Raw genomic sequence first — 25,288 nt, 5'->3', positions numbered from 1 at the left:
TAGGCCTTATTGGGCATTCAATAAGGACATGGCTGATCTGATTGTAGCCTCAACCCCACATTCCTGCTTATGCTGATAACCTTTCATCCCCATGTTAATCAAGAATCTATCCAGCTTGGCCTTAAAAATGTTCAAAGATTTTGTTTCCATTGTCATTTGCAGAAGAAAGTTCCAGAAATTCAAAGCCCTGTGAGAGAAAACAATTCTCCTCACCTCTGTTAATTGGGTAACCACTTACTTGGGGGCCAGTTTAGCTCAGTTGACTGGAAGGCTGGTTCATGATGCAGAGGGAGGCCAACAGTGCAGGTTCCGTTCTCATACCGGCTGAGATCATTCATGAAGGCTTGTCAACCTTGCCCCTTGCCTGAGGTGTGCTAATCTTTAGGTTAAATCACCACCAGTCAGCTGGCTCTCCCCCTCAAAGGGGAAAGTAGCCTGTGGTCACCTGGGACTATGGTGACTTTACTTATTTTTAAAAAAGTGACCCTTAGTTCTTCATTCTCGAATAATGTCCACCCTGTCAATACCCCTCAGGATCTTAAAAATCGAAATCAAGTGGCCTCTCACTCTTTGAAACTCTAGTGAATACAAACCTAACCTCTCCAATCTTTCCTCATAGGACTACCTACCCATTCCTGGTATTAGTCTACTAAACAGTAGCACAGTGGTTAGCACTGTTGCTTCACAGCTCCAGGGTGGCAGGTTTGATTCCCGGCTTGGGTCACTACCTGTGTGGAGTCTGCACGTTCATCCTGTGTCTACGTGGGTTTCCTCGTGGTGCTCCAGTTTCCCCCCACAAGTCCCGAAAGATGTGCTGTTAGGTGGATATTCTGAATTCTCCCTCCGTGTACCCAAACAGGTGCCGGAATGTGGCAACTAGGGGCTTTTCACAGTAACTTCATTGCAGTGTTAATGTAAGCCTACTTGTGACAATGAAGATTATAATGAACCTTCTCTAGACTGCTTCTAATACATTAACTTGTTTTGTTAACTAAGGAGATCAATACTGAGTAGACCAGCAGAATTTCCTGGGGAAGGTGGCAGCGTTTGTATGTACGTTTTTTTTCAAGTCATTTCAAAATTATATTTGAGCCTTCAATTAAAAAGTAAATGCCGATTTTCTTTTAAAAATCTCTTTTATAGGATGTGGATGCTACTGGTGAGTAGGCTTGGTGAGTTGCTGCAGTGTACCTTATAGATGGTACACACTGCTGCCACTGTGCATCAGTGGTGAATGTTGAAGGTGGTGGATAGGGTGCCCATCAAGTGGACTTTGTTCTGGATGGTGTTTGACGTATTGAACGTTCCAGGAGCTGCACTCATCCAGGCAAGTGGAGAGATTTCCATTACACTCCGACTTGTGTCTTGTGGACGGAGGACTGGCTTTGGGTGTCAGGGGGTGAATTTCTCACCACAGAATTCCCAGCCTCTGATCGGCTCTTATAACCATAGCATGGCCATCCCAGTCCAGCTTCTGGTCAATGGTATCCCCCAGGATGTTGACAGTGGGGTATTCAATTATGGTAATGCTATAAAGTGTCGAGAGAAGATGGTTAGATTCCCTCTCATTGGAGATGGTCATTACCTGTCACTTGTGTGGCACGAATATTACTTGTCATTTATTTAATGCCAATTGGGCACATACACAGCACCCCCCCCCCCCCCCCCCCCCCTTCTAACCAGCCTCCGTCTTGCCGCACAGCCACTATTTGACATTTGATTGGACAAGCTGAGACAGCAGTGGCTGGAGCAAGTGGGTCACTCAGCTTTTACCCTGCTGAGAAATGTAAAATCTGGCCTATGTTTAGGAAACGCAACTCAATTATTTAAATGTTGATTTCAGTATGCACTGAGAAAGGGGTGAATAAGGGGATTTAAGGCTGGGATTTTCCAGACCCCTCGCAGTGGGTTTTCCCACAGCGGATGCAGGAAGCCATTGCCACTGACGGAATCACCCGGTTCGCTGAAGCCCATGGGCTTGTGTGTGGCTCACCCACCTCACCGCTAGGGAAGCCGCCACGAGGGGTCGACTTTGGCGGGGCTGGAGCAGTCCCGCTGGCGGTAGGAGCCGGAAAATCCCACCCTCAGAGGAAACCTGGTAAATGGGATTTTAAATGTCTCAACAACACTCTTTACTTTCCATTCTCATCCCATTTCTTTATCAAATTTATTTTCACACGTTTTTCTCCTCAACTTTCTCAGTTATTCGCTGGATGTAACTGGATTTTTGCCCTTGTGACATTGACTCCTGTTAGGGCATATTCAATGTGAGGCTGCATAATCATGTATGGTAAGTTATTTAATTGTATGGGGCATTATAGCCAAGTCCAATATTCACACATATACTTTCTAATAGGGAGAATGAGAAGCAATCAGAATTAGGAATTCTGGCATTTTGTTATTTGCCCAGCCTGGGAGAGGGTACAAAACTAATTACAACAGTCCCAAGAGACTGACTCAGCATCAGTCAGGAACTAAACCTGCCACTCGTGGGCCTTTTTACCTTGATGTTTGCAAGTATAATTAATTGACACCTGTAAGGGGAGGTTTGATGCATACACAAAGGTGAATGGAGGGATAAGTGGACAGGGTGGGAAGAGGTAACTTGAGGAAGATGGCCCACATGAAGGATAACGCTGGCACAGAGCAGTGGACCAAATGGTCTATTTCTGAGCAGTGGATTCTGTAGTTGACTTTATTGGTGTAGAACTGTAGAGAAGTTATACCAGCAGCGATCCTTATTTGTTTTAGTGTTCAACAGATGCTGAATTACAAAAAAGCTTTAAATCCAACTTTCCAAAGATTATATCCTGCTGATTCATCAGAGATCGGGCCATGGGTAATTGCAGCTTCCACATAAAATAGAACATAAAAGGTCTGAAATCTCATATCTCCTAAGAATACAAGCAAAAGAGGATGGGAACATTTTTAGCAAGTAAAATATAAGAAATGTAGCAGAATAAAACTGAGACAGTACTTTGCAGATAAATCACTCCCTCGTACATGCGATATTGTGACAAAATATTGTGCTGTAAGAAAGGGACTGAATGGATGACATTTATATGCACATCTCATTGCATAACTGATGGAAACTATGATTTTGTTTGGGGCCTCACGGTAGCATGGTGGTTAGCATCAATGCTTCACAGCTCCAGGGTCCCAGGTTCGATTCCCGGCTGGGTCACTGTCTGTGTGGAGTCTGCACGTCCTCCCCGTGTGTGCGTGGGTTTCCTCCGGGTGCTCCGGTTTCCTCCCACAGTCCAAAGATGTGCGGGTTAGGTGGATTGGCCATGCTAAATTGCCCGTAGTGTAAGGTTAATGGGGGGATTGTTGGGTTACGGGTTATGTGGGTTTAATTAGGGTGATCATTGCTCGGCACAACATCGAGGGCCGAAGGGCCTGTTCTGTGCGTACTGTTCTATGTTCTATGTTTCTCAGCGATTTCTAATACCATTTACGAAACAACAGATGAAGCTGAATTTATTGTAGTGACTAAATTGGAATTGAATTGAACAGATGTTGTGACAACTTTTTTCCATCAATATTAATCATGCAAAATATCACGCTTGACATTGTTGAGATTATAATATTAACTCAAAACTAGCTTTGGGTTCTGAATTCACAGAGTGACATCAGGGGATGGATTTTCTGATTTTCAGGGTTTCCTGATGGCGGCATGGGAACGGTGGCCTTTTATGACCGAAATTACGGTGCAAAACGGCCACCGATCCTCCGTTTGGCTGGGGGCAAGCAGGAAAGAGCATCGCGAAAGCGAAGCCGCCCCCAATTGTGTCGAAAACGATTCTCCTGCCGATCGGCGAACACGATTTTGGCGTCAGCAACCGCGATCAATTATTGGTGAACCTACTTTAGAGTGCAGTCACAATGTGGGCCTCAGGGATCTTTTACTATTCAAAACATTACAACTTGAACATCTCCCAATATTTTTCTCTACTAAAATTATATTTTCAGATGATCAAGTCTAATTTCATTGAACATGCGAATTTTGCTTTATACATGGTGTTTGTTATGGTAAATAAAACAACAGTAAAATCATCTGCACTAATTATAATTTTTAAAAACTTCATTCATGGGATGTGGACACCGCTGGCTGGTCCAGCATTTGTTGCCCATCCCTAAGTTCTCTTGAACTGAGTGGCCTGTTTGGCCATGTCAGAGGGCAAATAAGGGTTAACTACATTTCTGTGGATCTGGAGTCACATGTAGGCCAGACCGGGTAAGGATGGCAGATTATCCTCAGTCTCTGGATTTCTAGCCTAGTGGACAATGCCACTATGGCAACGCCTCCCTTAATTAGTAGTTATAATCAAAGGAAAATTCGTATATTTTCATTTTAAACAGCAGAGATGTTGACTAGTATTTTTTGCAGAACACCTCTGCCAGTCTTCAAGTGTAACGCCGAGCTTTCTGTTACTGGTCCATTTTAATTCTCTACTGCACCCCCAAGCTGAACTTTCTGGCTTCAGCCTCCTGATGCAAGCTTGAGGAATAGCACCTCATCTTTCGAACAAGCCTGCTACAGCTCTCTAGAGTCAACATTAAATTCAACAATTTTAGATCATAACCTCTGCCCTCATATTGTTTCATTTTTCTTTGCTGGTTGGTTCTCTCTCATTTCACTTATTTCTTTTTTTTTGTAAATTTAGAGTAGCCAATTATTTTTCTTTTCCAATGAAGAGGCAATTTAGTATGGCCAATCCACCTAACCAGCACATCTTTGGGTTGTGGGGGTGAAACCCACGCAGACATGGGGAGAATGTGCAAACTCCACACAGACAGTGACCCAGGGCCGGGATTCGAACCCAGGTCATCAACGCCGCAGTTCCAGTGCTAACCACTGCGGCGTATGCTGCCCTCTCTTATTTCTTTTACTTTACTTTACAAAGAAAGCTGTTCAAAATCCTGTCATTCACACCCCCTCTGGACTAAACTGTGGTTTCTTTTCTTGTCCCGTTCCCATTCCCTTGGACCGTGTTCCCGACGGCGCGGTTCACTTGTGCTTTTAAAAATTGTGAGAGAGAGAGAGGGGGGTGCAGAAGGTGTCCAACATCGGCATATTTTGCTGACTGTTGTGCTACTGGCCGTAGGGGTTCTGCCAGGGCTGGGGGAGTAATGCGGGGTGGCCAGGAGGTGGGCTGTGGGTCGGGATGGATGAGCACAGAGCATCATTGCCGCAGCCGGTGAGGCAGCCATGCAGCTGCGCACACCGCTAACAGCCCACTTTGAACCTGGTGCCAAAGGTCAGATGCCTCTCCCGGTGCCCTCTGGCTCAGCCGACCTGACAGCTGTATGGGCATGCTCCAGCTTAACCAGTGCCATCTTTTTGGCTGGGATAAGTCTGTGTAGGGAATGTAATGTGTAAATGCGGCTGCAGCTTGTCAGCCTCCTGAGTGTCGATCATGGACCTGGCGTATCCCACACCGTTTTTCATTCGAATCGACTGTGTTCCATGCGGGACTGGTGCTAAGCCCTCAACAGTAGCAGAATCGATTCAGGTGCAGCACCGGAATCCCCGTTGGCATCAATACTTAGGGCAGGATTCTCCGCTTGCCAACACCAATTTTGTAATCGGCGATTGGGTGGAGAACCTTTTTTACGACCGAGTTAGGGGCTGTGCCTGTTTTCGGGTGTTCCGCCCCCTCCAAAAAGGCATAATCTAGGAGTACGGCGCACGTCTTTGGACCTGAAGGCCGTCCCCCGATGCTCCTCCCCCAGTGGGCCGAGTTCCCGACCGTCTGGGCATGTGTAGTCTCAGCGGTCGAGAACCCGGCGAGGCGGCTGCGGACTGCGACCAGCACCACCACAGTCGGGTGGGAGCCATGCCGCTGGTCGGGTGGGGCTTCGGTGAGGGCAGGCTGGACTGGTGGGGATGGCCCGGGGGTGGCGATGGGGTGTCCGAGGGGGCTGTATTTGGTAGGTCGGGACCATGCGCCATGTTGTACGGCGCGAGGACTGCAGGTCGTCGTCGTGCGCATGCGCGGCCATGGTCCCGGCAATTCTCCGGTCATTTATATCGGGACGGTCATGATTTTTGGCTGTTAGCTCCTCACCGGTCAGAGGATTGGCACTGGGGCTTCGCTGAGTTTTCCAACATAAAACGCCACGGAACCTCCGGACATGGCCCCAAAATCGGAGAATCCAGCCTTTCATCTCAGAAACGGAGAATCCCACCCCTTATACATCTAACTTTTCTCAGTTCTGGGGTGGGATTCTCCCCTACCCGGCGGGGCGGGGGGGTCCCGGTGGGATGGGGTGGCGTGAACCACTCCGGCGTCGGGCCGCCCCAAATTAGGGGCCAAGCCCTAACCTTGAGATTCCCGCCCCTGCCGAATCTTTGGTGCTCGAGACTACGGGAGACGGTGGGGATGGGATTCACGCCGGCCCCCGGCGGTTCTCCGTTCCGGCAGGGGGTTGGAGAATCCCGCCCCTGATGGGAGATCACTGACGGGAAACATTACCTCATTCTCTCTCACCCCTGATGCTACCAGAGGATGCAACCAGGATTTGATGGTCTGAGTTATAAGGAGAGATTGGATAGGCTGGAACTTTTTTCCCTGGAGCTTAGAAGGCTTAGGGGAGAGCTTATAGAGTCTATAAAATAATGAGGACCATAGCTAAGGCAGATAGTCGACATCTTTTCCCAAAGGTAGAGGAGTCTGGAACTAGAGGGAATAGGTTTAAGGGGGGGAAATACAAATGAGACCAGAGGGGAAATTTCTTCACACAGAGGGTGGTGAGCATCTGGAACGGGCTGCCAGAGGCAGTGGTAGAGGTAGGTACAATTTTGACTTTTAAAATGCAGTTAGACAGTCACATGGGCAGGGTGGGTCTGGAAGGATATGGGCCAAATGCGGGCAAGTGGGACTAGCTTAGTGATAGAAACTGGGCAGCATGGACAAGTTGGGCCGAAGGGCCTGTTGCCATGCTGTAAACATCTATGACCTGCTGGGTTTTCCCACCATTTTCTGTTTTATTTCAAACGTTGGCTAAACCTGTTCCACCTGTTCCATGCAAATGTTTATCTGGCTACAAGACCATCACTTGATGGCTGTCTGGTTGTCAACTATTCTTACAAAGTTCAGAATGGCGCCAGGAACGCTGCACCGTAAATCTGCAAAAGAAAAGAAGAGTGCAGCAGCACCCTCAGAGAACTGTAAAAGATATAAGAAGGGCGGAGGTAGGACCTGCTGTCAATAAGCAAAAGAGTGATTACCTTGTTTCACCAGGAAGCAATGAGGTAATGGGAAGATTTTCTTGACAAGCCTGTCCTGGGTGCCAGTTTGCTTTGCAAAGAGAGCAAAACTCCAAGCTACAAGTTGCACACTGTACCAGCTGGGGCGTCTGTAGCTCCGCCTCCTTCATTTGGCAGACAGACTGGCAGGTGGAGGATGGGCACCAAGTTCGGCATGGATCCAAAAGCACTTCTGAAAAGAACAAATAGCTACATAACCAATTTTGCAAACATGAGATAAGCATTCTAATAGGCACCCCACAACATGGAGTTTCTGATAAGCTGAAACACAAGCCTATGAATTGCACAGCAGTCTTGTATTCAGCCCTAAAATTTAACAATTACAATCTAAACAAATAAGCAAAACTAGATGCACTTACAACTGGAAAAATGAAAGTAAATTGCTTAATGTTTTTGAAGCCTTTGTGTTTAAAGTAACAAGCATGTCTCTCATGTCATTACACACACGCTGTACAAAGTTACACTGCGGCAAGTGGGTGAAAGTGGCGTCAGAATTACACTCGTGGCCTGGACTTTGCTGTCAAGTGGAGGAATAATAATACTCGCCTCTGACCGTGAAAAAAAGCTGCCCACAAAGGTCTAATGGCCTCTGTGGCACAGATTTCACTTTCTCCGGCATTAATTTCATTCTGGTACTTAGTTAAAAGGTGTTCAGCAAGAGTGGTGTCATCAAGCAGAGTAAGCAGTCACATTGAAGCATTCATGCAGGCAGCGAATCTGAAACTGAAAGCACTGATTGTCCTTCAATTTAAAAATACCTTTGCAGAGAGCAAAAGAAAGAACGGGTCGTACACGTGGGAATAAGTTAGAAGCTGAAATATTGGGTGCAATTCACCCAAAAAATGAGTCAGAGAATATGAAGCGAAGGGCGCGATTCTCCGGAAAGATTACTAAGTGTTGTAGCAAGCAGTAATGGCTGCAAACTTCCCGGCGCTTGGCCCAGCAAGGCCGGTAACGCTATTCAACGTTAATTGGTCCATTTAAAGAGGCCACACATTCGTATCGCCGCAAATGAAGGTTTACCAGCTGATCTGCCAGCACTGTGCCAACCAGCCCCCCTGTCGAGCAGCACTGAAGCTGCTCTTGCTCAGCCAGCTCGTAACAATGGCGCCAAGGAGACTGACCTGAAGATTCGAGAATGCTGACCTGGGGAGGCTGATAGATGCTGTGGAGGCCAGGAGGATGTCCTGCCCACTGAGAGTCCAGGAGGGTCAGCCATCAGGGCAGCCAATGCTGCCTGGGACGAGGTGGTGGTGGCAGTGAGCTCGTGGCTTGTGACCGGGAGGACTGGCATCCAGTGCAGGAAGGTCTATGACCTACTCCAGGCAGCACAAGTGAGTATGCATCAATGCCCCACTCTACCCATCCCAAGACCTTGCCACCCCCGCAAAAACATTCTCCCCCAAATCTCTATGGGACCCCCCAAAACTTCCTCCACCCCCCCCTCCACCTTCAACACCCCCTAACCCTCCCTTCACATCCTCCCTCCCACCACTGTGGACCACGTATGTGGCTAATGATGCTCCCTCTGTATCTCCTCAGGATAAGCTCTCCCACACCCTCCGGATGAGGGGCCAGACTGATGGTGGTCTGCCAGACGTCAGGATCCTCACCACCTTCGAGGAGCGTGTCCTTGATGTGACCGATGTGGCAGAGCGGTCACCAAACGCGGAGGTTGGCGGACGCCGCAGAGGTGAGGAAGCACGAGCCTTACCCGAAGGACCTGTCTCCTGAAGGTACCCCAGCTGATGGCGCTGGCCAATCCCAGGCGGCACCCTCTCCAACCTCCCAGGAAACCACCTTGGAGGAGAGTTCCGAGGATGCCACCACAATAGTTGCGGCACGGCTGTCCTCCCCACCCGGAGGGCTGCTGGATCCCAGGACCCAGCTGGGACCCAGCTTGATGCTGAGACTCGGGTACAGGGTTACTGGGAGCTGTGGCGACGTTAAAGAGCGGTCGGGGCATTCAGAGGGAGATGGCAGCGTCACTCCAGCAGATCCATAGCCCATTGGAGTCCCAGAGGCTACATGCGCAGGAGATGTCACCTGGCAATGAGTGGCACTAAGGCCAACACAGCTTGGGTAGCGGCCACAGTAGAGTGTCTGGTGGACAACATCAGCACCATTAGTGAAGGTGTCCACGGCATTGCACAGTCGGTGACGGCCATGGCTGAGGGTCTCGCTGAGGGATGTCACCCAGTACCAGGCTGACCTTGACGAGGTTCTGTGGGACATGTCCCACTCTCAGATGGGAATGGTTGAGATGTGGTAGAACATGTCCCAGTCGCAGGTGGACATTGCTGCGGCACTGCAGAGCATGTCCCAGTCACTGAGGAGCATCGCCAAGGGCGTCGACACCATGGTGCGGACCATGGGGAACCCACAGGGCTGGCAGAGCCAGATGATGCAGGGGCAGCAGGGGCTCGAACCAGCTGCCCCTCCATCCCAAGGTGAACCCCAGGGCCCTATGGGCATCAACCGGGAATGCCAACCCGGACACGTCCTGTGGAGTGGGGATGGTGGCCATAGCTCCCCTGAATTCCACCCCTCAAATGAGGCCCCATCTCACAGCCAGATCACGGGACAGAACAAGTGAGCCGGGGCCCTCTGGCCCCACAGCCCCCTGAGGATGCCCGCCAGGGACATCGGAGGCCACGGGATGAGGTAAGCAGCTGGCTGCCTCTACCTCAGATGTGCATCCTGGGGACACACCTAGATGTAGTGGTAGGCCTAATATGGCAAAGCACTTCAAGGATTACTGAGGGCACCAGGGGGAGGGGATGAGGGGCTTGGGCTGGGGGTGGGGGCAGCACCATCAGGAGGGTGGGCAATTGTCAAACACAATAAACACTTTGTGCACAACCAGTATTATGCCACTGTCACTTTCTTCCGCAATGTGGGCCACCCCCGAACCCTTGGCTCATATCTCCATGCATCTCCCTCCTCCCCGTGACACTCACCCACCCTCTGGCCGTGGTCATGTCTCCTGAGCTGTGTCCTATCCCCCGGGTGTATGGATGTTGGCTGTTACGTACGGGGTGTTGCCTCCTGCAGTGTTCAAGCACAGTGTCCAGGCACCAAGGTGTGATTGATATGCTCGGCAATAACTCCCACATGCTACATGGTCCGCCCATCCATGGGAATCCACTTCATTAGTGATAGCCTTCAGCCGCACGACCAGAGGACTCGGCAGTCGGTAGGAGTTGTGGGTGGTCATTAGGGCAGACGGGTCGACGCAAGGGTTGCCCCAGGAACCGGTACATATGGTCCAGGGGTTGGTACGGTGGTGCCGTGAACGTTTGCCTCCACAGCGCACGCTCCTACATCCCATGGCAGCCCACCCCTGCAGAGGGGCCCCCACTCTCGTAGAGCACAGGGGTGGCAGGCTCAGCACCCCCAGGCTCTTTGCCTGTGAGCAAAGATGGCGACTCATCTCCTCAACGCCCCACAGAAGCCCTTCTGCCAGGTTCTCGTTTTTCAAAAGGAATACTAATCGGCAACCACTTGATGACGGGAGGCTGGTTGATATGGGGTGGCTCTCGTTTATTGTATGTAAATGGGGTTAAGTGGTAACACCAGGGAGTCCCCTTGATAAACCGGAAGGTATTACACTCCATCCACTAGTGTAGCTAGTGTGTGACCACCAGGTGCGCTTTGTGCACCTGTGTCCATTTTCCAGGAGGTGTGCCTTCAAGTGCAGCAGTTTCCGTTTATCCCAAATAGTTTATTTTTATACAGATGGAGGAGTTTAATGTTCCTTTGCTGTTATAAAGAGAAAAAATAAATAAACAGTAGAGTTGTAGGCAATCTGTGTAAGCACAGCAACTCAAAAGTCCCTGTTCAGTCTCCACACAAATCCGCTACTTTTAAACGTGCAAAGAATTTAGAGGTCACTCCCTTGGATAAATCATCTGCGCATTTTTAAAAAACAATTTAGAGGGCATATTTGTTCTGGATGATAGTGTTGGAAGGTGGAGTTAGAATCATAGAATTTACAGTGCAGACGGAGGCCATTCTGCCCATCGTGTCTACACCGGCCCTTGCAGAGAGTACCCTACTTAAGCCCACATTGGTGGCACGGTGGTTAGCACTGTTGCTTCGCAGGGCCAGGGTCCTGGGTTCGATTCCTGGCTTGGATCGCTGTCTATATGGAGTCTGCGCATTCTCCCCAAACTGCGTGGGTTTCCTCCCACAAGTTCCGAAAGATGCGCTGTTAGGTGAATTGGGCATTCCGAATTCTCGCTCTCTGTACCCGAACAGGCGCCGGAATGTGACGACTCGGGGTTGTTCACTGTAACTTCATTGCAGTGTTAATGTAAGCCTACTTGTGACAATAAAGATTATTATCATAGTTATATCCCCGGCCAATCGCAGGTCCCTGTAATTTTCAAGGGACACCCCAGGCTGAAGGAATGGCTTGTTGGGGGACAAGGGATATCCCCTCATGTCGTGGTTGATGATGTCAATACAGAGGCAATAGACCATAGTGATGGCCAGGTACAACAGTGCCGCCTGATTTGAGCAGTGCATCGGCCTCAACAGGTCCAATGGGACCCTCTAATAGAACCTCCAGAGGGTCTCCCACATTGTCGGGGTCTGTTGTGCCCTACACCACCTAGCTCTGCAGTGGGACAATGACATTCCTGAGTACCACCTCAAAGAGCGGCATGTGTCCTTGCATGAGGAGCACATGCAGGAAGGCATCGAGGGAGAGCCTGCTAACTATCTGACATGTGGAGACCAGGCAGGGGTGAGAGTGCATATTGGCAGGAGTGCTCTCAACACCTCCTGCTTTATGGAGGAAGAGCAGCTTGTTGTCGCCGTCACCCCCCCCCCCCCCTCCCCCCCCCCCCCCAACAAAACCAGGGCATCATGAGCCCTCTGTGACCAGGGGTGAAGGGCCCTGGTCTACTTTCAGCTAACATGGTTTGCTGTGCCACCCTGTTCTGCGCGTTGTGCTGGTCTCAGGAAGGGGGGAATTCAGGTTGGCTGGTCACACCCAGGATCTCCTGGGTGGACTGCCCCGGAATGTGCTCCAGTGGAACCTGCTGCCTCTGGGTGCTTGAGGGCTCCTGGGTTACTCCATGGGACAAAGGGGCAGCTGGAATTCAAAAGCCTCAGCATCATCTGGCACTGCCATTCTTGGTGCCCACCATTGTCTGAACCATGCAGTTGAAGCCCTCAGCCATGGTCCTCAGGGACTGAGCCATGCTTCGGAGTTCTCCCATCATGGATCTGACCTCTTGCCCCAGGCTTTCGACTGTGGTCACCAGCATTGTAGTGCTGGCCACATATTGCTGGCACCATCTCCAGCTTTCGGAAGCCTCCATTCAACCTTTCAGTCGCAGGAATGTCACTGACAACCACTCCCGATATTTCCCAGCTCTGCCTTTGCATCTCAAGCAGCTGAGGGACAAATGGTCCAGAGGCACAGCACCTGGCTGGGGCACAGCTGAGTCCTGGAGTCCAGCAGATGTCTGAATGACCAATCCCTGGGATGTTCCTGCCTCTACCTGATGTGCATCAGAAGCAGTATGGTGCTCACCATTGGTTAGCACAGCTGCCTCACAGCGCCAGGGACCCGGGTACAATTCTGGTCTTGGGTGACTGTCTGTGTGGAGTTTGCACTTTCTCCCCGTGTCTGCATGGGTTTCCTCCGGGTGCTCCGGTTTCCTCCCACATTCCAAAGTTGTGCAGTTTAGGTGAATTGGCTATGCTAAATTGCTCCTTAGTGTCCAACGGTATGTAGTTTAGGTGAGGTTATGGGGATAAGGTGGAGGAGTTGGTTCAGGAAAGGTGCTCTTTCAGAGGGACGGTGCAGACTCGATGGGTCGCATGGCCTCCTTCTGGACTGTTGGAATTCTATGACCCAGAAGCCTCCCTGCTAAGGTTACCCACCGAGGTGTGTGTCTCTGCACTGGTGGATGGTGCGGGTGACAGCTATGGGGCTGGATTCTCCGATTTTGAGGCTATGTCCTGAGGAAGTGTCTAGTGTTGCCAGCCTCTCCTCCCTGGCATCCAGCATACGGTTGAGGGCCCCTTCCATGAATCGAGGGGCTGGTTCCTCACTGCCATCCTCCTGGCTTGAATGACAGTAAATACAGAGTCCCCTTCGTTGAAGTACTCAGATGACCCCTTCGAGCGAATCAGACACTTTGTACCTCGGGTGCAGAGCTCTCACCTGGAGGAAAATATATTTTTCGAAGTGCCTGAAAATTGCGGTCTGGATCGCACCATTTGGGCCGGAGAGAATCGTGCCGAAACCTACACTGCCAATTTCTGGGAAATTCTGCCCATCGGCTCTTTTGGACATCCCCACAAGTGGAAAAATGTTGGACGGGATACTTCTTTTCACCGGCGGCGCACTCACGGACGGTGTGGGGGTGTCCACAATGGGAAACCCCCATTGGCCGTCTGCCGGGTCAGAGGATCTCGCTGCTGGTGGGGGGGGGGCAAAACCCGCCCATTGTGTATACGTGCCTTACCAAACCCCTTCAGAATTTTACCTCTACTGGGACGCTTCTCAGAAGTGGCCTTTTAAATTGCCCCACTCTACACAAATCTCAGGATATAATGCCATAAATCTTCATTTTTGCTGTTTTAGGTTCATGCCCCCAGCTGAGAGTCCAGGGTTCATTTTGAGTTCAAATGATAAACATTTTTAAAAAAAAATAATTTTTATTGGAATTTTTTACAGAAAATATAAAAATATAACAACAAGTATAGCAAAAAGCAGTAATATGCAACTAACAGCCCCATAACACCCACAATTCCCCCCATACCGTAACATCACATGTATCACACTCCCCCCACCCCCCCCAAACAAGAGAACTTAACCATAAATTAAAATTAGATAAATCAAATTTAAATAAAATAAGCCAACATAATCAACGTCCCCCCCCCCCGGGTTGCTGCTGCTACTGTCCCAGTACCCTATCGTTGAGCCAGAAAGTCGGGGAAAGGTTGCCACCATTTAAAGAACCCTTGCACCGATCCTCTCAGGGCGAATTTAACCTTCTCAAGCTTAATAAAACCCGCCATGTCATTGATCCAGGTCTCCACGCTTGGGGGCCTCGCGTCCTTCCACTGTAGCAAAATCCTTCGCCGGGCTACTAGGGACGCAAAGGCCAGCACACTGGCGTCTTTCGCCTCCTGCACTCCCGGCTCTACCCCAACCCCAAAGATCGCGAGTCCCCATCCTGGCTTGACCCTGGATCCCACCACCCTTGACACCGTCCTCGCCACCCCCTTCCAGACAAATGATAAATATTAGATCAAGTAAATCAGTCTATAAACAGCCTCTCCGTTTTAGTCTTATGTAAGAAGCTCCATGATTTTACTTCCATCTCGAAGGATGCCTAACCTATTTGGAGATAATTAATACCAATAAATATCATCTTTTCTTTGCTCAAAGGACTCGAACTATTTAATGGCCAATTTTTCTCTTTTAGTAATCTCAACCACAGTCTTCATTTTTGCACTTGGTCCACTCAATCTAACAGGGATATTAACTCACTTTTATCAGGAGAACATTTTAGCAGTCCAAAACATAAACGATCAAGAACAGTGATGGTTTCATACACTGAACAGTTTTTAAATCTGCTTCTAAACCTTGTTCCAAGACCACGGCCTTCTGCTGAATTCAGAAACCTGTTTTGTTTTTTGAACGCTTCAACCTGTGTGTATTCATTACTCTTAACTGGCAAGAGCAATGGGAAAAGAACATTTGAAATGACACAGGACAGAATTTTGCAGGCCCTGTATGGTTGTCCCTAGATGGTTTCACCTCACCTTGCCTGTAGTTTGACGAAGATCAGGCGAGACCTCACCCGGCAAGTCACCCTGCTCGGATCGGAGGCCCCCCCCCCCCCCCCCCAAGCCGTCTGCCGCCCCCCAGTCTCCCGCCACAGCTTCCTCTTTTCCACATTGTGCATACTCCAACCTCCCCCAACGTGCAAATTCTCCCCCTTTCCCTGCCTCTTTATTAAGATCCCAGCGGGATTCTTCCAGCCCAAGGCCGGGCTGGAGAATCCCCGCAACCGGGCCACGCCGCCCCGGCGCGGTTCCGGTCGCGGGCTGCCCTACGTGACCGGGCCGCCGATTCTCCGGCCCGGATGGGCCGAGCGGCCGCTCTAAAAAGGCTGAGTCCTTCTGCCGCCGTCCACACCTGGTCGCAGCCGGCGGGAACTCTGCGGCAGGGTCGGGGGGGGCGGCCTGTGGGGGGCCTCCGATGGGGCCTGGCCCGCGATCGGGGCCCACCGATCGGCTGGCTGGCCTCTCACTCCCTGGGCCTATTTTCTTCCACACTGGCCCCTGAACTCCCGCGCCATGTTGCGTCGGGGCCGGAGTGTTGAGGGAGGCCACCGTGCATGCGCGGGTTGACGTGGGCGCCACTGCGCATGCGCGGATCCCACGTCGCACAGTTCGCGCCGGGATGGGAAGCTGGAGCGGCGCAAACTGCTCCAGGGCCGTGCTGGCCCCTGTAGGGGCCAGAATCGGTACTCCCAGCGGCCCGTTCACGCTGTCGTGAAATGCGAATGGGAGAATCCCGCCCCCTATTTCTCCCCGGCCCTCAACTCCTCACGCCCTCATGAGACCACTCACACTCATTTGGTCCTGGTCTCCGTGGCTTTGAATCTGGAGACTGCTGTAACCCCAGTCTTGGCCATTTCCGCTACTGGCACTGCTGGGACTACAGAGCTGCAGGCTATTCAGATTGGCTGACGGCTCTCTGAGGTTGAACTTCCTCCTGAGTGATGGGTGGTTGCAGAGCATCCAGTATCAGGAAGGGGATGAGGGGGGTGGGGGCTGCTTTTCATTCAAAAACCTGATCATAGAAACCAGAAGAAAATTACTTAAGCTTAGATGCAGCCAAGAACAATGCAACAGAAAACAAAGTAGGGCAGACAATTGTATTGACAGCTGACCGATCAACATATACTGTACTATAAATTAGGGCAATTGTTTGAAATTAGCAAATACATAACTAAAATCATAATGAGTAATTAAAACAAAATTCACTTGCCTTTTTCAAACTGCAATTTTTTATATCTCTCCATAAGTTCTGTTGCAACAACATATTCAATCTATTGGAAAGATGAACAGTTAAGAAATTCCTAAATACATACTGCATGCTACATTATCAGTAAAAAGAATCAACAGTGCTTGAATGAGTACATTTTCCAAAATAACCCTATACTGGAGGTTATTCATGTAGGCTCTGCCTTCTCAGTCTTGCCTCTCGCCTGAGGTGTGGTGACCCTCAGGTTAAATCACCACCAGTCAGCTCTCCCCCTCAAAGGGAAAAGCAGCCTATGGTCATCTAGGAATATGATGACTTTATACTTTCAGTGTTACATCCAGGGCATTTTACTTAAAGTACATTAAAACTGATAAAGTCCACTGGATTTTAATCATCCAATGTTAATATTGGGCTGGATTCTCCGACTTTGTGGTTAAGTGCCGAAGCCGGCGTAGGAACTGTGCCGTTTTGCTACTCCAAAATCAGCATTGAACCGTCAGCCATTCCAGTGAGGGGCTAGGGGCGGTGCCGGGTATAACAGCCGGCTCCCACGCCGAAAGCAGCAGGAGAATGGCCGGGTCCGTGGCTGTGCATACACAGTGGCGACCTGTGGCGGTCACGCTGTACAACATGGTGCTGGCCGCGCGCGGACCCAACCTGCTAGATAGTGCCCTCCTGGATCACCCCCAGCCCCTGCCACCCCTCCACTAGTCCCCCAGCCCTCGCTGAAGGCCTCCAGGCCAGTGGCACGGCTCCCCCCCCCCCCCGCAACTGTTCCGCTGGACACAGTCCGCAGCCGCCACGCCAATTTGACAAAAACTGAGTGCACGAGTAATCTTTGCCCTCGTGAACTCGGCCCATCGGGGGCAGAGCATCGGGGGAGGGCCTTCAGGTGACGTCCTGAGGCCGTCCCAACGGCGTGCCCCCCGATGGTGCCATTTTGGAGGGGGCGGAGCAACCAAAAACAGGCGGTGCCCCTGAATCGGTGGTTCAAAGGGATTCTCCGCCCGATCGCCGATTACAGTATTGCCGTCGGGCAACGGAGAATCCCGCCCATTGTTTCCTGGGATGCGGAATGAAAGGAAGCGAGAGCCATAGCTGCTGAGTGCACAGACACATGCAGAGAAGAGACTGGAGAGATATAAAAGATTTGCACTTATATAGTTGATTTATCACAACACGTATATAACGAAAGTACCTCATTTTCCTGTAGGTGACCTCTCTTTGGGCAAGCAGCATCAGGACAGCTAATTGAAGATTCCAGGCCCTCTTTAATTAGAAGTTCCACGTATTGTTTCAGACACTGTTGGCAAACCAGAGTAAAGTAATAACTCTTTTCCCCAATTAGTTATCCATTTCCCCGAAGAACAGGTGGAACTTCACTGTACTGAAGGATGTTTAAAAGGCTGAGAGTTCCTTGATTTAAAGGCACCTTTTACCCATTGCCAGGTCAGGGTTCACCTATCACTACGCTTCCCCAAGCACCTCAGTCTCAGCCAGTCCAGTACCAAAGTGTTTTCTTTTAACGTGGGCACAAGAGCTGTCACCTAACTCTTTCAAGTGAAATTTCCAATTGGCACCTTTGTGCTATGGGTCTCCTGCACACTTACAGCCAATGAAAACTCCCCAAAGAACCTTCCCAACAACAGAAATAGGAGGATTTTATCCCGACCGTCTCAGCTAGATTTTTTAAAAAACTACTTTGAAAGTCTTGCCTTTTTGTTTTAACAACCAAAACACTTTATAGCCAATGCAGTCACTATTAAAAGCGTAGCAATGTAGGAAACATTGGCGGCCCATTTGCTCACAGCAGGTTCTCACAAACAACATATAATGGCCAGATCATTTGTTTTAAGTTATGTTGGTTAAGGGATAAATATTGTCAAGGAAGCCAGGGAGAAATAGCCTGCTTTTCTTAGGAACAGCATTGGGGGATCTTTTACATCTTGGGAGGGCTGAAGGTTTAAAATCACACCTGGAAGATGACTATTCCAATGCACTCCTGGCTGGTCTCCTACATTCTTCCCTCTGTAAACTTGAGGTCACCCTGCAATCTGCCGTCAACATCTTAACCAGCTTTAAGGCACTTCTTAAAACCACCACTTTGATCAAGAGTTTAATCATCTGACCGAATATCTCCTTACGTGGCTCGGTGTCACACTTGGTTTTATCATGCTCCTGGGACATTTCAATCCATTAAAGGTGCTATATAAATAGAAGCTGTTGTTGCAGTCAACTTCCTTACTTTTTCCGCCTTTATATTTGAATTTTCTTTGCACCCTCACCAATGCACGGTGTTGCTCCTGGGATCTACAACTTGTGATTCCTGAAGAATACTGCAATTCCATAAAACTGATGATCTGCAGAGACTGCTGCACAGAATTTAAAGATTCAATATCACAAGGTCCACCTTTGTCAGGAGGCTGATGTTCATTTTGCTGGACTCCACTGACTAGACTGAGCAACAATGGCACAATTGCTGTTATTTCCCATAGTGGCAGGGTTCCCAGAAACATGCTGAGAACCCGCTTTGTTAAACTTTATCCAACTAAACCAATACTGTAGCAGCAAGACTCCTCAAAATGCCACTTTATTGGACCAAAAAGATCCTTAATGAAGTTAATCAGGTTGGCAAATTTCAATTTAGGATAGATTGAGTACAAGATGTCACAATTTTGTTTAAATTAGAATACGATTCCTCACCTGACCTTTTGAAGTTTGGTTCGGTTGCCTGACCCAACAACATTCATCCTGAACTCTTCTATATTCCTTAAAATGTGTTGAAAGGTTCTACACTCCATTAATGTCACAAGGTCTACACCGACTCATTTTAAAACTACATAATTTTAATAATACCTAAATAGGAAATTAAAATTGTAAAAACACTACCTGTGTCACTTTTACTGAAATTACATAATTGAACTTATGCAAACATAAACTACTCTGAACTAATAGGAGAAAGCCTTCCAAAAAGTGACGTCATGCTACTGCTCTTAGAACTTACTGATAATAATTTTTAAGTAAACATGTAATTGAACAGTCCAGTTATAGGTCAATATCTCTACTGTGTGCCTCTTACAAATTAATGAAGCATTTTTTTTTAATGGAAATGAAATGAAAAAAATGAAATGAAAATCGCTTATTGTCACAAGTAGGCTTCAAATGAAGTTACTGTGAAAAGCCCCTAGTCGCCACATTCTGGTGCCTGTTTGGGGCGGCTGATGCGGGAATTGAACCGTGCTGCTGGCCTGCCTGGGTCTGCTTTCAAAACCAGCGATTTAGCTCTGTGCTAAACCAGCCTCTTATGGAAACTATTACTGGGAATATTTCACCTCTGGAGCAGAGGGCATAAGATCAACAGAGCATCAACATACATAATAATTATGGTGATTTATTAAAATCTGTGGGCGCGATTCTCCGCAAATGTGGCGAATCATAAAGGCTGCCGAGAAACTGGCCATGTTTCACGGCAGCCTCCGCGCCCCCTCCCGGGACCCGATTCTCCCCCCCCCGGGCGGGGTTAGCACGGGGCCCCGTGAAGCACAGTATTGCGGCCTTAGCGACCGTCACTAAGTCCGCGCGCCAAGCGACACGCCGGCTGACGCACATGATGACGTCAGCCGCGCATGCGCAGGGCCGTCATCTCCCTCGGCCGCCCCGCGGGGCGGCGGAGGGAGAAAGATTGCTCCGTTACGGACGCACTGCCCGCGATCGGTGGGCACCGATCGCGGGCCCATGCCCCCCTTGGCACGGCCGTGGTACTGCCATGCCAATCGGGGCCCTGGATTCCCAGAACGGGCATGTTGCGGCCGTTTTTACGACGGCAGCAAGCAGGTGTGTTTGCTGCCGTAAAAACGGCCGTAAAAGCCTGGGAACTCAGCCCATCGGCCTGGGGAGAATCGCTGTTCGCCGTAAAAAACGGCGAGCAGCGATTCGTGTTGTGGGGCGGCCGTGGGGGGGGGGGGGGGGGAGGGGAGAATAGCAGGAGGGCGTGAAAAATGTCGGGGAAACCATCCCGCTATTCTCCGACCCATCGTGGGCAGCAGAGAATCGCGCCCTTTATTTTTTGAAGATATGCATCACCTCTGTCTGGAGTCGGGAAGACTTTTAAAAGTTGCGGACGGGACCTGGATGTAGAAGGCCCGCCTTAATTTCAGACTGATCCAATTTCTGCTGACAGGGGTAAGAAAGCAGGGCATGCTTAACCCAGGAGGGAATCCTGAACATTTGAAATTAGTACTGAGTTAAGCAGACTCCATTTTGGCTGCTCCAAGGGCTTTAACCCACAGTGTGATAGTCACACATTTAGCAGTAGACATAAGCACTCTTAAAGACCAGATACAATCTGTTAAAGAGTTACGATCTGAAGTTTTTTACAACCCTGCCACTCATGAAAGAAAATAATCTCAAGTTGTCAGTGAGTTACAAAACCTTTGCTTTGATGGACAGACCATCTGGTGTAGGTTAGAAGCAAAATTACCATCTGTACATGAAGTTTCAGTTGAGGTATTTGAGATATTTCCCAAGGGCTATTATGATGTCATTATGAATGCATGGCAGTCTCAGTCAGGATGGCCCAGCAGTCTAAGGCGCTGTGTTCAGATCACAAATGAGTTCATGGCTGCGTTTCAAAAGCTTTGATTATCTCAGCAAGATTTCCTGAGTTCACAGTTTTATTGACATAAATGCTTTTCAGTATCACGTGTGTATAGGTGAAAGCGTATTCAATTGATAATGGCTTCTTTTCTCTTTCATCTGACATGGTTCCTGAGGTCTGCCCTTTGTGAATACTGGCTGAAAGGCTATGGAGGTGCCATGAACAGGGTGAGGGGCAATGGATTGGCATGTAAGTGGGATCGGGTTGAAGAGCATGGGGGTGAGTAGAAGGAAAGAGTTGGCATGAAGGTTACATGGGGTATGGAGGGTGGTTGGGGATATGAATTTGGTATGGAGATCCCATGATGCGGTGGGTGGGTGGAGGGTGTGAAGGCTGAGGACTACAGGGCCTAACAGCTTCTAAAACAACTGGCATGTGTCCCAGTGAACTGAGGTGGGCCTTCTAACCAGCCCATCTCAGCACTCACCCACCCCAGTAGCCACCTAGGATCTGCCTCCGGGGATGGTGGACCCATCCCACCCCTTCCTCCCCAGAGCAAAAGCGGAGTATAACAGAGCCCTTTAAACAGAGATAGATCTGCCAATTTAGGAAATTTCCCAACTCAAGCCACTCTCCTCTGTAGCTAAAACCCATCCCTGAAAATCAGCAATGGGGGATGGGGCTACCTTTAATGTCAGTAAAACTGTTTAATAATTTTCCACATTTCATCCAGAAGACCAACAGATGGCTTCAGTGTGAATCCTCGAAGAGTGATTCATATTGCACTAAAATTACAGCGCGCATCGCTTTTAATTTAAGGAAGCAGCAGTTTTCAAAAGTGAGCCAAACAATGATCAGATATATTGATGAGATAGATTGTGAAAGTCGTTTTAAAATTGTATCCAGTTACTGAAATCACTGGAAACAGGAAGACAGCAGTCTTGAATTTCATCTGGTTGGTTTTGAAAGAAAAATCTATACATTGAGGGATTAAGCCTTCATTTTGAAGCAGATGATGCATTTTGGTGCAATATTAATTGCAAGCATTGCAAAAATAAAATTGCCCTGGCAATTCTCAAGGGCACAATGGATGGGCAATAAACGCTGGCCTGGCCAGCAATGTCCACATCTCATGAATGAGCAAAACAAATATTTGTTCCATCGAATCAACAAAGGTCCAAGATGTCAAAAATGCATTTATATTTGTTCTTTTTAAATTCATTTATGGGATGTGGGCATCACTGGTTAGGCCAGCATTTATTGCCCATCCCTAGTTGCCCTTCAGAAGGTGGTGGTGAGTTGCCTTCTTGAACCGCTGCAGTCCTTGAGGTGTAGGTACACCCACTGTGCTGTTCGGGAGAAAGTTCCAGGACGTTGCCCCAACGACAGTGAAGGAACTGGGTTATCTTTCCAAGTCAGGGTGGTGAGTGACTTGGAGGGTAACCTCCAGGTGGTGGGGTTCCCAGGTATCTGCTTCTCTTGTCCTTCGAGGTGGTAGTATTCATGAGTTTGGAAGGTGTTGTCTATGGAACCTTGGTGAGTTACTGCAGTGCATCTTGTAGATGGTACATACGGCTGTCATTGTTCATCCGTGGTGAAGGGTTTGAATGTTTGTGGAAGGGGGAGCAATCAAGCGGGCTGATTTGTCCTGGATGGTGACGAGCTTCTTGAGCGTTGTTGGAGCTGCACTGATCCAGGTAAGTGGAGAGTATTCCATTACACTCCTGACTTGTGCCTTGTAGATGGCGGACAGGCTTTGGAGGGTCAGGAGGTGAGTTACTCGCCATAGATTTCTTGGTCTTTGACCTGCCCTGGTAGCGGCAGTATTAAAGTAGCAGGGGAGAGAAAAGAGCTCACGTTTCGAGTCCAGATGACCCTTTGTCAAAGCTCCAGACCTGCTGAGATTTTCCAGCATTTACTCTTTGGTTAAAGTGGCTAGTTCAATTCAGTTTCTGATTAATGGCAACCCCAGATGTTGATTTTGGGGGATTCAGCGATGGTAATGCCACTGAATGTCAAGGGGCGGTGGGTAAAGGAAACCAATTCTCTGAATGAAAGATAGATAAAGAGACAGGCAGGTATCTCTTTGAAAGGAACCACAACAAAAAAACTACACTGAATAATCAGAATAGATCATCTGAACTTCAAACTAAACTTCCCATTTGTCTAAAACCATATTTCATGCATTTTAGTGGACAGGTATATACGTAGATTCTACAGACATCAGAATTGAAGAATATAGGACGGGATTCTCTGCGAACCGATGGGGCGGGACACTCCAGCGCCGAGGAGTGGCGTGAACCACTCCGGCGTCGGGCCACCCCGAAGGTGCGGAATCCTCCGTACCTTCAGGGGCTAGGCCAGCGGCGGAGTGTTTGGTGACGCGCCAGCTGGCGCGGAAGGGCTTGGCGCCCCGCCAACCGGCGCCTAAGGGTCTCCACCGGCCGGCGCGTGTTGCTGCATGCGCTGGAGCACCAGCATGTGCTGGCGTCATCCCAGCGCATGCGCAAAGGGGTTCCTCTCCACACCAGCCATGGCGGAGGTTGACAGCGGCCGGTACGGAGAGCAAGAGTGTCCCCATGGCACAGGCCCGTGCACCCGCGGATCGGTGGGCCACGATTCCCGCCCCCACCAAAACCCCGGCGCCGGAGAATTCGGCAGCCGGCGGGGCCGGGATTCACGCCACCCCCCCAGCGATTCTCCGACCCGGTTGGAGATCGGAGAATCCTACATTTGCTCCGGCATTTCAAAACATGCTCCTCTGATTTGACAGTGATAGATACAACAATTTCAATGTCAAATCAATTATACTGGGGCATTATTGTTTAAAGATCCTGCAATACGTTACACAGCAAATAAAAATCATACCAACCAGGGTACAGAATATGCATTGACACTGTGACAATGTCGTCATTTGCTCCAATGGGTATTCCCCAAGGCACAGTTTGCAAGACACAAGGGGATCCAGTGCAAGGTCCCAAGTCGGCCTATATCTTGGTGTTGTCATTCTAAGTTGAATCTGGAAGACAGAAAACAATGAATTAGCTGTAACTTAAACATTTTAATTGTTTGGTAGCAGGAAGCTATTGTCAATGTTCAAATAGAGGTACAACATGAACAAGACCAAAGCTAAGTGATGCAATACTTTTCATCCATCAAGCTGACATTCACTATTTAATTTGAATTCCTTTGCAGTGCAATTTGCACATCGTACTGTGGCAGATAAATGTTACATTTGTTAGTTGCATGTTAATCCTATCAACCGCTGAAAGCATGGGGCAGGATTCTACGTTGCCCGACGCTGATATCGTAATCGGTGATCAGGCGGAGAATCCCTTCTGACGCCCAAACGGGCGACGGTGCCGTTTTGCAGCTGGTTTTCTATTCTCCGCCCCCTACGAAATGGCATTTTCGCACACCACACGCCATCGGAACGCGTGAAGCGTGTCTTCGGAAGGCCCTCCCCGATGCTCAGCCCCCAATTGGCCCAGGTCCCGGCATGCGGGGCAGCGTGTGGTCTGAGCAATCAGGACCCCGGTGTGGTGTGCCGCTACAGTCGGCAGGGAGCTGGACTGCTGGCTGGGGGTCTTCCACGAGGGCTGGGGGGACTAGTGGGGGGGTGGCCTGTGGAGCCTTTTTTGTCAGGTTGGGTCCGCGCACGGCCGGCGCCATGTTGTATGTCGCTGTGCACGTGCACGGCCACGGACCTGACTGGCAATGGTGGGGAACCGGGAGTTTTACCCGGCGCGGCTGCTAGCCCCTCACCGCTCCCAGGATCGGTGAGGGTTCGGCATCGTAAAACGCCACTGCTCCCATGCCGATGTCGGCACTTAGCCGCAAAATCGGAGAATCCGGCCCATGGTCTTGCTTAATTTGAGCTAAATGTTCCCATTTTCAAAAATAAATTAGTTGCCTCAACTCATTTGCTCATGTATGACAATAATAATTAGTGTCACAAGTAGGCTTACATTAACACTGCAATGAAGTTACTGTGAATAGCCGCAAGTTGCCACAGTCCGGCGCCTGTTCGGGTACACAAGAGGGAGAATTCAGAATGTCCAATTCACCTAACAGCACATCTTTCGGGACCTGAGAGGAAACCGAAGCACCCAGAGGAAACCCACGCAGACATGGGGAGAACGTGCAGACTCCGCACAGACAGTGACCCAAGCGGGAATCGAACCTGGGATCCTGGTGCTGTGAGGCAAAAGTGCTAACCACTGTGCTAGTTCAGTACTGCTAAGCAAACAGCAGAGAAGATAGGCAGCAGGGTAGCATGGTGGTTAGCATAAATGCTTCACAGCTCCAGGGTCCCAGGTTCGATTCCCGGCTGGGTCACTGTCTGTGTGGAGTCTGCACGTCCTCCCCCTGTGTGCGTGGGTTTCCTCCGGGTGCG

The 25,288-nt window shown here is 49.6% G+C and overlaps 1 protein-coding gene across 1 annotated transcript in view; it reads right to left on the bottom strand.

Annotated features, from left to right (window-relative positions):
• Positions 1-25,288, bottom strand: part of LOC119967584 (probable E3 ubiquitin-protein ligase RNF144A-A) — a 125,984-nt gene that overhangs the window by 29,294 nt on the left and 71,402 nt on the right. The window contains exons 2-5 of the mRNA XM_038800299.1: positions 23,765-23,911; positions 17,494-17,598; positions 16,299-16,359; positions 7,235-7,445 (exon numbers count right to left, since the gene is read on the bottom strand). Of these exons, the coding sequence (XP_038656227.1) occupies positions 7,235-7,445; positions 16,299-16,359; positions 17,494-17,598; positions 23,765-23,899 (512 nt within the window). The 5' untranslated portion in view covers positions 23,900-23,911. The remainder of the gene's footprint in view (positions 1-7,234; positions 7,446-16,298; positions 16,360-17,493; positions 17,599-23,764; positions 23,912-25,288) is intronic.

The sequence above is a fragment of the Scyliorhinus canicula genome, chromosome 6 (assembly GCF_902713615.1).
Source record: "Scyliorhinus canicula chromosome 6, sScyCan1.1, whole genome shotgun sequence".
Classification (NCBI taxonomy): Eukaryota; Metazoa; Chordata; class Chondrichthyes; order Carcharhiniformes; family Scyliorhinidae; genus Scyliorhinus; species Scyliorhinus canicula.
This window is presented reverse-complemented; position numbering and strand designations above follow the sequence as displayed.